This window comes from Frieseomelitta varia, unplaced genomic scaffold (assembly GCF_011392965.1).
Source record: "Frieseomelitta varia isolate USP_RPSP 00005682 unplaced genomic scaffold, Fvar_1.2 scaffold_588, whole genome shotgun sequence".
Classification (NCBI taxonomy): domain Eukaryota; kingdom Metazoa; phylum Arthropoda; class Insecta; order Hymenoptera; family Apidae; genus Frieseomelitta; species Frieseomelitta varia.
The window spans coordinates 31,090-47,659 of record NW_025110354.1 but is presented as its reverse complement, the minus strand read 5'-3'; the positions used below and the strand labels follow the sequence as shown (position 1 = coordinate 47,659).

At 40.7% G+C, this 16,570-nt stretch overlaps 1 protein-coding gene across 5 annotated transcripts in view; it reads left to right on the top strand.

Annotated features, from left to right (window-relative positions):
* The first annotated feature begins 5 nt into the window (after positions 1-5).
* The window catches only part of LOC122534370 (synaptosomal-associated protein 25), a 29,118-nt gene continuing 12,553 nt past the window's right edge, over positions 6-16,570 (top strand). For 2 of the 5 annotated variants that reach the window (XM_043664935.1, XM_043664933.1), the window contains exons 1-3: positions 6-161; positions 5,194-5,393; positions 5,880-5,921. In XM_043664935.1, coding sequence (XP_043520870.1) covers positions 5,298-5,393; positions 5,880-5,921 — 138 coding nt within the window. In that variant the 5' untranslated portion in view covers positions 6-161; positions 5,194-5,297. Of the gene's footprint in view, positions 162-1,148; positions 1,374-4,840; positions 4,864-5,193; positions 5,394-5,879; positions 5,922-13,125; positions 13,175-16,570 lie in introns of those variants that run through there. The other 3 variants (XM_043664934.1, XM_043664936.1, XM_043664937.1) reach the window with 3 other exon arrangements.

Here is a 16,570-nt window from a genome sequence, read left to right as displayed (position 1 = left end):
AAAACAACCATTTTCAAGTTCCGGTTGTCAAAAAAGCAGCAGCTGTTTCCCTGTATCGATGTGATCATCAGTGATTGCTGCAGTGTTCTTGAAAAGATAGGACTTAACTGAATTACGCGATAGTTTGCTCATAGTGTATGACAAGTCATTGATTATTGCAGGTAAGCGAATACATTATTTACCTTAACTTACTTTAAACGCCAGTTATATAGGTGGAAACTAACAAAATACTACATTGCAGTGAAATTGTATCGATTTTCTACTTTACTCTATCGTTTAACTTACGCTAGAGTACCCAATTTATATTACTACCAGTTTTACTGAAACTTTACGATGAATTTTGATTTGTATTTTTCTAAAGACTTTCCTCTTTTTGCGTGCTTGATGTTCTACTTTGCAGTCTAGTGTATCTAGTCATACACATATGCGTTCAGTGATAGTTAGCATTTAGGGTTAGACTTCGATCTTTATTTCTCTCAATTACTTATTCACTTATTTTTCATTTTTTCTTGAGAACATTGCACTGAGTGAAACGACAAAATCAGATATATAATTATAAGTATATAACTAAATGTCTTTCGAGTAGCTGTTTTTTCTTTTTTTTTAAGAATTTATCATATAATGATGTGAATCTTTTAAATTTAATCTTTTTAATTATCAATTAATCTTCGATGTTAATGGATAATTTTAACGATAAATTTTGACAGATTTCTATTTACTATATAAGATTACTATAAAATTTATTTAAATATTTTGAAATCGGTTTTATTAAAAAAAAAAGAAAATCACGCTTTGTTATAAATAAAATTTTCTTAATATTATTGCGATATTATATGTATTTGAAACTCGGCATAATGAATCAGTGGTTCTCAAACTGTACGAATGCTGTGTTTATATTGCAAAAATCACGTGATCGATGTTGGTTAACATTAGCCAAGACGTGTAATTAGTCATCAGAAAAATTGAATAATGCATTATGCAAAATTTATATTAGGAAAAGATATATATTTTAACGTGAAATACATATTCCCGCGCCTAAGGTTTGCAGCTTTGTAATCCAGTTTTCTTATTGGTGCTATTCTTTGTCGACGACATTTTACCCCCACCACGAAGCAAGCGCTGTTCTGAAACTGCGACTGCTCGTTGCTCAGTAGCTGATTGCGAGTACTAATCTTCCAGTCGGAGAGAACGTAGCTCGTGAATTTTGCTTACGACCCTGCTGGTTTTTTTTTACACTTTTGTCAAAAAAAGTGTTGGTGATTAGTCTGAAATTTTTTTTTTTTATCCCCGAGCATTCTTCTTCGGGCAAATCGACTGTAGAGTTCACTACCGGCGGAAACACCCATCGAAGACAACTTTATTGACAAGTTACGGTTAGTAATAATAGTTAGACCGGCGATACTCTGGATATTTTTTTTTTTTTTGTATCTTTCGTTACATCGATACTGATAGAACTTGGAACATTCGTACTATAATAATTGTTGTCTTGCATCTTTTTCACAAACGTGTATCATTCAGGTGATATTCAAACTCTATAAATATTGATGTTCAACCTAGAAATTTTCATAGCAACACAAGGACTCGCAGTCGTCATTGGAAACAATGACTTTAAATCATTCGTGTTTATCGCACGGATGACAGAATTTTGAATGATTTTGAGTTTCTTGTAAGAACAAAATGAAACGTCAGATACGCGTTATTAAATATTCACTTATTATTAGAAGCAATTTTGTTAATTCTGTTAATTAGTTCTCTATAAAGTTCCATATATAAAATAAGAAGCTGATACTTGAATCGTACGTTGCAAATGATCTCAAACGCTCTTGTTGGCTCTAACGTTTCGAGGAATGCGTCTGATGATATAAAAGCAGGTTTGTTCGAGGAAAAGCTTGACATTCGTTTCATTGTAATTTCTACATTTGTTTCAAGAAGGACAGATAACGTCGCGTTAACGCACTACTGTTTCGAACAGGCTATTTTATTTATTGATTTCTTAATGTCATACGTATGGCGCGGTCTACTTAATGCGTACGTGAAACTTTGTAAATATATTTTTTTCTCCGTCGTTCAGTTCAACCGTGAAAATTGAAATTCACGGAGAAGTAACGAGCATTTCTGTGCTAGCGAGCACCTCTGACACTTTTTCTGCCGGCGTTAACAGCTGAGCGTCATTGATGAAAAACACCCGAGTATGTGTGTATATGATAAGAGGGCGCTGGCGCGCGCTCGCACACAGACACACGTCAGCGTGTGTGTGCAGAAAGGACGAGAGAGCACGTATGACGTCAGAATATTTGTATTTTATTCTTGTTCCTCTCGACTTAAGGCAGACTGCGTAATTGAAATGATGCATGCTTTATAATAAGAATAAAAGTATCGTCACTTTTGTTACCCATCGCGATCGCCACCTCTATTTAGAGCTCTCTTGATCTTCGATTAAAATTTCAGAACGTCAAACGTCCCCCGTATATATTGGATTTTATACGAAATTCGGGGGAGGAAAAAGTTGAAGCACCCATCCACGTAACTCGAACTTTAACATTACAATGACTTGAGTAGGTGTATCGAACGAGGGTATTTTGTATATCTGTGCGAAAATTCAAATTTCGCAGTTAATTCATCCATTGTCTTCTCGCGAGTTTCTCTTCAGAGTATCCTGTCAATTAGGATGTTTTGTAAGTGATTTTCGTTAAACTAAACCTTGACTATCGATGATTTTCGGATTTGGACCTCGAGTCACTCTAAATCGGAAGACACTCATTGCAATTTGTATTATGTATATATATATATATATATATATATATATATATATATATCTGCAGATTGAAGTACCGCGTCACGACATGGCCGCATTATCATCTTGCCGGTATCCGGCACGTTGCGCTGTACAATCATACCCTGCAAAACGCATCTATACCTGTTTACATTCTTCCATGCGATCGTGAGATCCCATTGTGCGAATTTTCCGCGGCTGAAGGCACGAAAAGTCACCTCCTTCGCACGTCCTGGGGGGGGATCGAAGGTTACGACATCAGTTGCAACGAATCGCAACCACGAGACATTGTTTTCACCGTTGCCTCGAGATTTTCCACCACAGTTCTTTCAGTTCGATCATTTTAAATGATTTAAAGTTTTCGTTGTTTACCTATGTCGATAATGAGTCGAGTATTGTTCGAGTTGGTGTACATCTCGTACTTGAAACATCAGTCAGTTTCGTTTTCGTATTCGCGTCATGCATGAAAGAATCTGTTCCGAAACAGGATGTTCAAGGGTGTCGTCGTTGGTATTGGCACGATCTCTCCGAAAGAGAGAAAGAGAGAGAGAGAGAGAGAGAGAGAGAGAGAGAGAGAGAGAGAGAGAGAGAGAGAGCACGTAGCTCGTCGGGACATTTCCTCGGAGGTCGGTATTGATTTTTAAACGCGATTTCCTCCCAATGCTCTTCATTTTCGCTTTATCGAACGCCAATATCTGTTTGTTTGCGATTTGAGAGGGTATACAAGCGGGCGTCCTCCAGGTCTGACTGGTCGCCCGTGATCTTGGCGAGGTGCACCCGTGACCAGGGAGAAGCGACGCCGCTACCTTTCGCCCTGGAAACGAGCCAACTTCGTCTCGAGGGCAAGGACAGCTTCAGTCAATTGATCACGCCGTAATTTCTCCTCGTGATACGGAAATTCACTGTCCACCGGGTGGCCCCTCTGTACTTTTGTCACGCGGCTTGAATTATTACGCGCGTGAATTAATTCCCCCCTCCGGAGGTTGACACGGAAGATGTCCTTTCACATTCTCTTCTCTCTCCCTCTCATTTATTACATTTACAAGTGCCAATTACCAAGCTCTCACGTCATCATTAACAAGCGTGCAACGCGCGCTTCGAACCCTGCCTTTTCCTCCTGAATAGGAATCTCCAGCCTCCTGAATGGTGGTGATCCGGTTTGAAATAGCATAAATCGGAGAACGATTTATTTTCGAACAACGCCGTTTAGCATCAGTTGTTCGAGTACCTCTCGGGAAACCCAATATTCTAATTACGGCAACGCTCGCCTCGTCGAGATAGGAAGATTCATCAAAGAAACGTAACGGATATCGACGTATTATGCAAATGCTTCGATACGAAAATTTAACGCACACGACGAGAGAGCCTGTCTATTTGTCTGTTATATTTACAATCTCCTCTCCTGGGAGACTGTCGAAACAGCGTACGACTTATTTATCATCCGAAGCTTAACAAAGCGTGGATGCATCGGTGAACAAGCTTTCGACGTTCCTTCGGTGCAATCTACATACTACGCATATGTATATCGTTGATCCCAGCTGATCGGTTCTCGTGGTGGTGGTGGTGGTGGTGGTGGTGGTGCTGCTGCTTTGGATTGAAGAAGTGGTGGGTGGTCGGTGCAGGTACATACATAGATAGTAGGTGTGCGCGGAGGAGAGCTCGCTGAAGGGGTTGGCTGCTGGAGGGGCGAGGGTCGGAGAAGCAGGAAGCACACGGAGCACGGACGAGGAGAAGGCGCGGTCGTGTGCGTCTGCGCGCGATTCGGTCGGTGGGTCGGTTGGTCGGTCGGTCGGTCGGTCGTCGGTGGTATTGATTTTCATAGGAGCACCGGCACACACGTAATTCCACCACGTAAACGCGTATACATGCATCCACGACGACTGGCTGGCTGGCTGCTTTTGCCAAATATCTGCGTAAAATTTCGCAATCGCAGATCCTCCGCACGCTAAATCGACTCATTCCGGTGTTACGCCTCCGGGTGGAAAGAATCGCATATCCTCCGCTGGTCTTCTCCTTCTTCTTCTTGCTCGCTCTATCGTACACGTCTGACATATCGAACTGACTGGGTTTCTCCACCTCGTTTTGCGAAAGTACGTCGTACGTGACTCTCTCGTTTATTCTGTTCTCCTGCCGCCCTCCCTGAAAAACGTTTCACCCGTACGTACGTATCTGCTGGGTATTTGTGTTTCTCGGTCCAGCACGTACGCGCCACGTGAACCTAAAAGCAATTGTTAATCGTCCCAGTAGAAATTGACTTTAATCACCGTTATTGATATTCCGCAGTCGCCTGGATTTCATCAAGTCAGTAGGTAACTCCAAGGCCATATTCCCCGTGCAACCGAATTACGAATTGGGGGGGGTGAGGAACACTTATGAAAATTCGGTCGTTTAATCTGTCTGTTTATCCCTTGACGTTGCAGAACCTCGTTCGAGCTACTCCAAACAAGGAGCTGCGCGGGCTTGCACAGGAAGCGAAGAGGAAACGCGATCGTAGAAGAAAGCTAATCGCCAGGCACCCGACAAGATGCCTGCACCGACATCAGCACCGGGCACGGTGGAGGGACCACCTCGCACCGAATTGCAGGAATTACAGTTGAAGGCAGATCAAACTACAGATGAGGTACGTGCATCTGCTCGATACTTTTCCAAAACGTCTGTCATAATCGTTAAATTTTTTTTTTTTTTATTTATTCATTTCCTAGGAGGAACTTCTCCATACACATTGGCTATATTGCCTCGAATATTTATTAACTCATTAATTTGTTTGCTCGTGTTGGAACTAATTTCTGTAACTTCCTACGTTTTGTAATTTTTTGTTTTTTGTTTTTATTGATTCATTTCCTAGGAGGTCCGTCGTTAGCTCGAATATTTATCAATTCGTTAATTTGTTTGCTCATGTTGGAACTAAATTTCTGTAACTTCCTACGTTTTATAATTTTTTGTTTTTTGTTTTTATTGATTCATTTCCTAGGAGGTCCGTCGTTAGCTCGAATATTTATTAATTCGTTAATTTTTTACTAATTTCTGTAATTCTGTTTTCGTTTTTGTAATTCGTGCGTGGACGTTACAACGCGTTGCTCAACCCACGTGACCCGTTTTGTTTCAGTCCCTGGAAAGTACGAGGCGTATGCTGGCACTATGCGAGGAGGTGAGTTCGTCTCATCCTTATGAAACTATTCTCTTCTATTTATACGCATTAACCTTCATCCTCGATCATCCTCGGTACTAATCCTCGATCCTCGTTACTTATAGCGATTTACTCCTGGAGTTTTTACTCCCAGATTGTTTCTATTGTCATAGAGTTATAGAGGTCTAATTTGTCGCTGGTAAGAATCGTTGCGCGTTGTGTCGCGGCAAAGATGATGGGCGATCAATCACGATCAATCCAATCCCGGGTAAACTTGACGGTGTGCAGTTGAAGGAACAAAGTCAGAAAGGAATAACAGAAAAAATTAAAAAANAAAAAAAAAAAAAAAAAAAAAAGAAAAAAGAAACGAAAAACGCGCTGGAGAGACGTGGGCAAAATACTATTTCGGCTAGAGTCCGAATGAAAACTCTGAGATTATTATACACGTATGTATACAAGAGTACGTGAGGCGACGTTTCGTGAAAAATTACAGAACGTAGCAGAGATCTCTCGATGTGTGTAACGGTGAAAAATGGGTAAATTCTACGCAGCGTTCAAAGAACCTTGAAATAGTATTTTTGACCCAGCTCTGGCGCCAAAGCAGCATTCCTCTATCAATTTTTCGACGGCAATGTAGTCGGTGGAAGTAAGTGTCAGCCATGTCCGGGATGTTGTGGCTTTGTGACGCGGATCTTTTTCGCGACGAAGATATAAAGAGACATTTTCCTCTTTAAAGGAAAAAAAAAAAAAAAAAAAGAAGGGGGAGAAAAAAAGAGTTGTCGCACGGGCGCAAGCAAGCCAATTTGCATGCCCGTGCCCCATTTCTTTGGGGATCGTCGCGAATGTACTCGGAAGAATTGTAAGACGACGCATCGACGCGGTCCGAGACGGTAATCCGCAGCACGAACGCACGCGACGAGACGGATGTCGCGTCACTGCAGAAGACTCGCTCACGTGTTAACCTTGGTTTCGAGCGTCTCATCGCGCGTTTTTAAATGTTTCAACGTTTAAACTTCGTTTAAGCTGTAAAGAGAGAGAGTGTCACCAGCGAAAAGATGATCGATCATCGTTACGCCGATGAAAATCCATCGAAGCTAAAAAAAAGACGAGACCATCGCGTGCATTCGTGCGCGAATTTCTTTTCTTCGTGTATTCTGTCTACGTTCTTTAGCTCCGCATTTTTTCTTCCCATGCATAATTATTCGTTGTCTATGCTCGTATCTTGGATATATATCTATTCTCGAATATATGTATGTACGTCTCTATATAAGTGTGTGCGGAAACTATTACTGTGTACATCCGATGTCTTCATTCTCTTCCTGTTTAACCTGTTACTTATTGTCGAAGGAGCGAACGTAATCGACGCTTAATATAACCCGGACGTCAGTCCATTCTCTGTTCGGCGTGACCATCTTTTTTTTTTTCTCTTTTTTTTCCTTCTATTTAAAGAAGTACCTTTTTCTCGAAATATAGCCTGTGTGTATATATATATATATATATATATATATATATATATATATATATATCTTTTTGAATCGTACGTAATTGTAAAAATATTCTCTTTTAATCCGCTGAGTCGGAACGCTAAGTTCTCCCTGTAAAATTCGATTAATAAAGAGTTGACGATGCGACGGGTGTGAAAGGTTGTTGCGTCGCTCCATTCCAGTTTCTTTCGCTACTTATTCTGTGGCTGCACTAATTAGCACGTGTCGCATTTCGAGCACTGGAGACGTCAACAACTATTTAGTGTACGTACATACTTCAACACGCGGGATGCCATTGCAAATAAAAAAAATAAAAAAAAAAATGCTATCCGTACCTACATCCATATATAGGTACCTATATTTATATATAAAACATATATATGAAGTGGCTGTCAATGTCAGTCAAAGTCGTTCGAGATATTCGGGCTTCGAGCTCTCGAGAGGCTTCGAATGTACGAACCTGAACGGCGGTGGCAGTTGCCGCCATATTTTTTTTTTTTTTTTTTTTTGCTACAAACGCAAAAATTAGGACGAACGGAGAAAAGTTAAACGACAAAAAAGAAAAAAAAAAAAAGACGAAAGAAAAAAAATACCTCTTAATGTTACTACCAGTGGTGGAGGATATCTTTTTTCAGCAACTGGTGAATTCCAGCGCACGCACTGGGTCTTTTTGGAAAGGACACAAAGAGGAAAACAGAGAACGCTTTGTGAGAACGAAACGAAATTTAGAAGGAACGAAGGAACATGGATGATTGCGCGTGGTATCGTTTCAACAATTTCTCTCGTGTCGTGTACATCGCGTATTATACGCAAACATGGCGTTTCGTATATATATATATATATATATATATATACGTTGCGTAGAACGTTTCCGAGATGATTACGGTCGTTAGCGATTAAGACAGAGGGTAATGTAGGGCTTCTCTGCGTGTCTCCCACTCTCTACGTATCTTTTTTTTTTCTGTCTTTTTCTATTCTTCCCAGAACCTCTTCCCTCCCCCTTTTCTTTTTTTCTTTCTATTTTCTTTCGAATTCTTCTCGATCTCTCGGCCATTCTCGACGAGAGAGGACGAAGGAATTTTCTTCGCACCGAGACTTCTAGCCATTCCATTTAGACTTTTAGTCGTTGGAAACGGTCGAGAAGAATGTGTTCGTTTAACGTTCGAAACACGAAGAAGATATCGGAAGAACATAACGATCCTCTTGTATGTACGTGCACAATCCTCTTTCAGTTGCTTCCGTCTCCCTTTTACTCCTCTCTTGTTTCTCTTTGCCTCTCTGTTTCCATGCAACCCGCGTGCAGAAAACCGTGCAACCGTTTTTCTTCCCCTGCCCCTATTGCGAATCACATTCGAGAGAACATCGATTCGACGATCGTCAATGCTCGAGGCGTTCTTTCATATCATTTCTGCTACGAACGAACAAACTTCCGAGTTATTTAACTTTAAAACAAATTTTTATCGGAAGAACCTTTGTGGAAGAATTAATTCAAGCCGTGCCTACCGTATACCTATTATTAAAGGGGAAAAAAAAAAAAACACAAGAATCGATCGTGGAATCGAGAACAAAAGGGCTCGCCCCTCGACTGGAGCGTGAAAGAGCCTCTAGGGAAAACGCCATGATTCTCTCCTCCCTTCATAGTTTGTCAAGCGATTGTCTGTTAGAGGCCGGCCGAGACAGGTAAACGACAGTGAAACAACAGCTCTGATCTCGACGAAAGAAGGAAGGATCGTTCTCTCGATTTTTTCTCTATTTTTTTTCTCTTTTTCTCTCTCTCTCTCTCTCTCTTTCTCTCTGTCTGCGAGTCGAGAAACGAGCGCGCATAACCTACCGGCAATCTGTGTGTAATCGCTGCTACCAATGTAATCCGTGTTTGCTGGCTGAACCGGGCAAATTTATCGATATTGTCCGTGTTGCTGGCTGTGTATGTATGTGTATTCTCACGTGTGCGGTGTGTGGCCACGTGTGTTGCTCGCTTGCTTAAAATTCGACAAGAAACTACAACACTCGCTTGCTCGATCGCCCGCCTGCCTGCCCATCGCGATACGAAATTTACACCGGAGACAGTCAGCATTTTCGTGCAAGACACGCTATTACCTCGATGACCTACTATTAATGTCGATCGTTCCATCAATATTGGATCGTTCGATCGATCTCAAGCAAATTAACTCAACCTCGGCTTGATCGACTGCTTCTCTCCTCCTCCTCCTCCTCCTCCTCCTCCTCGTCGCCGGTGTATCTTCGTATTCTGGGAGAAATTCTCGCTGCCTTACTCGCTCGCAGAGTTCCCGAAGCAAAGTTTAATCGGGGACACGCGATCGGTAGCATCGATCGCGTGCGCAAAGGTTGTCACGACCGAGTGACTCGTTGGAAATTACCACTCACGGTGAAAGAAAACTATCGATTTCGGACGGGATTCTCGCAAAATTGGCGAACGTCTTCGCGAACTTTGCCGCGTATCTTTGCCTTGGCTGTCTGGCTGCCTGTGTGTGTTTGTGCCTGTCCTCCGCAACAACACTCTTCATTCTCTCTCTCTCTCTCTCTCTCTCTCTCGACTATCGATGCATCGTGCTGTCACTTTTCTGGCTCGATATCATTCTATCGATACTCCGTTGATCTCTCTCTCTCTCTCTCTCTCTCTCTCTCTCTCTCTCTCAACCACATTTACTCACTTGCGCACAACCACATTCTACTCACCACTCACAGAAACACGGCTCGCATGCGAGGGATTCGCAGGCGAACAGACAGACGACTCGTCGACGATCGAGACCGCGGTTCTGTCTACTCGATCGATATACTCGCGTGGAAGCTTCTTTGCTGTTTGCTCAGTGTCATCAGATTCGCCGCGCGAATCTCCTCCCATGCCATACCCTTGTTCTCCTCGTTTCTTTCGTTCTTTCGTTTGGTTTGCTTTCAGCCGCGAACTCTAGCCGATCGTTCTCGTCTTGTCTGCCGTTCGTTTCGTGTCACCGTGTAGAAAAGATGCCATTCACATGTCCATGCATCATCCACCGCCACCACCACCACCACCACCACCACTACCACTACCACTACGACCACCACCACCACCACCACCACCATTATACGACCGATCAAATTCCTCCACTTCTCGTTAACTCTTTCTTTATATGCACCTGATGTTCGATCAAGAGAGTATTTACCCGAGAAAAAAAAATAAAAGAAAAAAAGCGTAACGATGCGACGGTGAATAATACTCACAGTGAATGCTCATTCAAGCGACGAAAAGTTGTTTGCAAGGAATGCGAATAAATTGACTATCCGGTAAATACTCGAAAAGGAAGGAAAAAAAAAAAAAAAGAAGAAGAAGAATCGAAACTTGGAAATTCAAACGGCTCGCTCTATCTCGTTTTGATTTCCTTTCTCTTTTTTCTGAGACTTTTTTTGTTTCATGCACATTTCCTACGTGGATGAATGCGCACGCTTTCTCTTTCAAGCTGAACGAGGAAAGGAGCAAAGAACTTGTTTTGTTTCCGTTCTCGTGACCGACTATAAATAAAGGAGAATGAAAAAAGGAAAAGGTTCGAAAGGAAAAAAGCCCAAAGCCCTTAATTAGTTCCGCGGGCTACGCGTCAAGCATTGATGGATGATAATTTTGTAGCACGAGTTTCCCTTGCAGTCTCACGGGTCTGACACATTTTTTTTTTTTTTTTTTGGTTTTCGTTCCTTTCGAGGGTCTAGTCTCTTCTCCGTGATTCATTTGAATTAGGGCTCGTTCGTTTGGCTGAAACGAGAGACCACGAAGGGACGAATATATGCGTTTGGGATTATGTTAGATCTACCGAGCTCAGAGTTTCGAATTGCAAGAGGGGGGGGGGGGGGAAGAAAAAAGATAAGCGTCGTTTGCTAAAAGAAAAGGGGGAAAAAAGAAAAAAAGAAAGTCGACTACGTTTTCCTCCCTCGTTGGGTTTACCCCAGTTGAAAAGCTCGGCTCCTTTTCTTTGCTCTCTCTCTCTCTCTCTCTGTCTCTCTCTTTCTTTTCTCTCTCATTTGGTCATTCACCGCTCTCTTCATGCTCTCCTTTCCATTCCTTTTTCTCTCTCTCTCTCTCTCTCTTTCTGTCTCTCTGTGTGCGTGTGTTCTACTTTGTATTTATTTAAGTATCTTTCGTCCCGTTTGAGTCCCGAGATCTCTCTCGTGTTGATACGAGAGGATTCCTCGATACCAAGGGAATCGACAAATTTCATATCTCTCTCCATTCTCTTCGTTTATCTTTGAAAAAGTAATTGACATCCCTCGCGACTCAAAGCGCGACCGAGATATCTTTCGTTTTTTCGTATTGCGCATTTTCGATTTACTTTGTCTTTCCATTAAAAAAAAAAAAAAAAGAAAGAAAAGAAATACTATGTATTGTGTATCGTTCTCTCTCTGTATTTTGCGGTACTTTACATACACTATATATATATATTTTTTTTTTTTCATTGGTGAATATTCAAACTCCTAGAGACTCTTCAAATAGTATCTTCTCTATTTCTATCTTTTTTTCTCTTTTTTTCTATCTGTCTGTCTATATATATCTCTCTCTCTTTCTCTTTCTTTTTCTCTTTCTCGAGCTCTCTTTTCCGCGAGGAGATTCTCTCTTCTTCCTTTCGTTCAGTGAACAGAGGAAGAACGGAGAAACGACCGGCGACCGGGAAGAGAACGAGAGATTTCCTCCTCAAAAATGAAAAAAAAAAAAAAAAAAAAAAGAGCGGTTCTTTTTAACTCGTCACGCGCTACTGAAAACAGAACAAAATGAGTATTATACGTACGCAAAGACATTAGAAAAAAAAAAAATAAAAACGAAAGTAACGATAATATAACAATACAGAGAAACGAATCAAAATCAGTGCGAGCCTTCACGAGCTTGTAAACTCGATACCTCGATTAGCCAGAAGGAAGACCTGACAAATAATAATAACAATAATATATAAAAGCAATATAAAGTAAATATAAATAAACCTACAACAACGGCGACGACAGTTACAGAGCAACAGGAACAACAACAACTACAACAACAACAACATCGTCATGATCGATAACAACATCAAGAACAACAACAGCAACAACAAGCGACAAGCCTAATCTAGAGATCGAGAAATATATATATACTATATAACTCGTTTTCGAGCCGAGAAACGATAAAATAGCAATACCGATAACGTGTCTCTTTATCTAGTGTCAGTTCGTAAACGTTTCGTAGTACGTGTCCACCTGTCTATGCATAATATATATATATATATATATATATTATTGCAGTCAGTTGTATCGTGAGCGCGTTAAAGGTTTGAACAAATCCACAGATACTAAAAGAGGCGTCGGATCTAGATCCATCGAGAACAAAAACTGATAAACCTTAAAAAAGAAAACGAACGAACGAGAAACTATTAATACAAATAATAATCGACATTTCTGTCGTTTTCGCGAGTACTTAGCCCGACCCGGTCATAGATCTAGTAATAGATCTAGCACCGTTTTGTCAAAAGATATATATATATATATATATATATACCTTAACATGCTTTGCCCACTTCTCTCCATCGACTTCCGTTTACACCCTCCGTTTTTTCTACCTACCGTAATACTATATACTACTACTAATATACTACTAATATTACTATACTATATACTTACTACTAAAAAAAAAAAAAAAAAAAAAAAAAAAAAAAAAAGAAAAAAAAAAGAAAACAACTCTCTAACACTGGTGGTGGTTGTCTGTGTTGTGCTGCCTCTGTCTGTCGTAGAGCAAGGAGGCTGGCATCCGTACTCTGGTCGCACTCGATGACCAGGGAGGTGAGTGAATCGCTTTTTAGCCATATAAGTAAAACAACAAGAAGGAACCCCGGCTTTTTCTCACAGATTACATACATAATTGAACTGTGTCTCGTGCCACACCCTGCGACCTCAACACAAAATGGAACTTTCCTCTCTCCTTGTTCTTCCCCTCCGCGTTCCTCGATCTCCGTTTCTTGTGGCGAAAATCTCTCTCTCTTTCTTTTTCTCTCTCTCTTTCTCTCTCTCTCTCTCTCTCTCTCTCTCTCTTACACATTGCTCGCACGGAAGATCACGGGGGGAATACAGAATACCGCGCGTTTGACCCTTTTGGGCGTTTGACACGTTTCACCTAACTTGTCCTCCGTTATCCGATCGGTCGCGAATCCTATCTACCTCTCCCCTTTTCTCTTTTCTCTATATTTCTCGTCCCTGTTCCATCTCCCCCTTTTTTTTTTTTATCGTCCAACGTGTTCGACAACTCCGCTTTCCCCCGACACAACTCTTCTGCAACTCTCCGTACTCTGAAAATCGATAGACACTTCGCCACCGGTCGCTTATCTCGAGAACACTCTCGCGACCTCCTGACCTTTTTTTCTTTCCCGCAGAGAGAGATTCGTTCTACACATCTCTACGCGTCTCTGTTTTTTTTTTTTTTTTTTGTTTCCCTTTCTGTTTTACGTTCATCCTCCCCCGACTTTTATTTCTTGATTTTGCGTTCCCGCGTTCGCCGATCGATACGCATCGAAGGGATATATGTATGTATATCCTCCGTTAACCCAGGCACGAACGACACCGCTGGTCTAAGCGTCACGACTTGTGTGTGTACGTGTCGCCACAGGCCTCGTCGGCTAGTCACGGCCGAAGAGAGACCGAAAGCAAATTAACCAAGCCCATCGATCGACCTGCCCGCGATACACAAACCGTCCATCTTTCCTTTTCAGTTTTTTGCCCTTTCTATTTTTTCACCGATCTGTTTATTCGTTACACACGGGTCGTAGGAAGGCATTCTTTTAATAGAGGCGATTCTGTGTACCATGAAGCGCGAAGAAACACCCTCAATCGTGTTTCCGATCGATCGTGCACCTCCGCCTCGCACGCTTCCACCCTGTGTACGTACGTCAAGCCAGATATATATACGTACACGTATCTCCGTCGGGGGTTTGTCTTTTGAGATTCGTTCGCGAGTTGACCCTGTTCTTGGCTAATCGACTCGACACCAAAGTTTCCCGCATTCGACGCAGCAGACGTTCTCTTTCTTTCTTTCTTTCTTTCTTTCTTTCTTTTTCTTTTTCTTTTTTTTTTCTCTTCTCTTTTGTTTCTCTTTCTCTCCACCTATTACTACGTCGTGTATATGTATATATAGATATATATATATGTATATATATATATATATATATATGTTATATATATTATATGTATATGTATATACACGTATGTATACACTGCCATAAAAGAAAAGAAAACTTTTAAAATTATACACGCAACTCCCTGCTCCGGTGAAGTTTTTTTCCGTAAAGGAGAAAGTAGCGGTAGATTTGCTTTTTTAATTCGGGCTAGAACATATATATATATATATTTGTAGCGGAAGTGTCGAACGATAATTTCGCGGTTGACGATGAAAAGCGACAGCCAACTACCACTGTACAGTCGTACTATACAAAATACTACTATTACTACTATTACTATTACTACTACTTGGTACTATTACTATATATGTATGTATATTACTACCGTTACTATACGATTACTAGTATCACACCACTAAACACTACTAATACGAACACGTTGACTTTTCTTTGCAACTGCTCGAGTGCAAAAGTATTGGGAAACACGACTGTCATTAATGTATATATATTTTTTTAAAGAGATTATAAAGCTCGGTAATAACGTGTACTCGATACGATCGATTTCCCTGCACTTTTGCACGGGCAACTGGAAAACCGACACTGCCCACTAATTACAATTATACTTACTAATGCGACAATGACACTCGACTTGTTTCACTAACACGTTCAATTGCTGGTGCTGCTATTGCTGCTACTGCTGCTGTCAGTAACACAGAATATTCGATATCGGAGAACGCTGTTTATCGAATCGAAAGTCTGTACAGAGCATCATGCGCGGGAGGATCCAAGTTTGACTCGTTTTTATATAACGACCTGTTTTGTTTCTTCGTCCCCCTTTGTGTGTCTACGACTCTTTTCCACCTTCGACTTTGCCCTTCTTCTCGGCCTCTGTACTTACTTTTCAACGACCCCTTCTTCGCGCTTCTTTTACTCTCTTTCTCTATATCTCTCCCTATTTCTCGACAGTCTCTTCTCTCTCTCTCTCTCTCTTTCTATACACACAGCAGTAAAGTACTCGAAGCGTAGACGTGTATCTCGTGTGTATATGTATGCATCTCAATTAGACGCATACGTATGTATATTCTCGCCTTCTCCCTCTCTCTTTTTTTACCTCTCACAAAACACACATTCTTTTTTGGATTGTGTATATATATCCTTTTTTTCTTTTCTTTTTTTACTTCGTAGCCAAACACAAAGCTTCTAGCTGTGTCGCTTTGTCAGTCAACGTGTAATACGTACATATTGTTTATATATATACGAACATACGTATCGAATCTATATAGATAACAGTGTACACATATATCACATATGTGTATGTATATAAACCTATGTACCTCATTTTCTTTAGTGTACAAAACCCTATGAAACAAGTACTTGATGAAACTCATAAACGTTTTTAGCGGTAGATGTTTGTTCTCTCTTTCTCTCTCTATCAATCTATCTATCTATCTCCCTCCCCCTTCCCCAATCTTTCTATCTCTGTCTCTATTTCTATCGTTTTTCTGTCTCTCTCTCTCTCTTCTCATCCGAATTTTTGTTTCCCTTCTGTATATATGTATATACGGAAAACGAGTGTATATACATATGTATATCGACACGTACACATGTTCGTATGTATGTACATATATGTATACACGTCCTTTTCTTTTCCTTTTTTTTTTTTCTTTTCCTTCTCACTCTTGATTTCTCAACCCTTCTTCTGCATCAAACGTACTTTTTTGTCGACCGTCGTCTTACCAAGTAGGTGTTAATACTGCCCTCCGCTTTTTATCTGCGAGTTTACCGATGCCGTCGTATACATACTACTACTACTACTATTACTACTACTATTACTACTATTATTATTATTATTATTACCATAATCATATCACCATTATTATTATTATTATTATTATTATTAATATTATTATTATTACAATTATTATTACTTTGTTATTATTATTATTATATATCGTGCATATAATACTAGCGATTTATAGTCATTGATTCAAGCCGGAAGAAAGTAGCGCGCGATTCTTTGGTGATGCTTTTTTTTTTTTTTGTCGCCGATCCAAGACAGAGAAGCAAC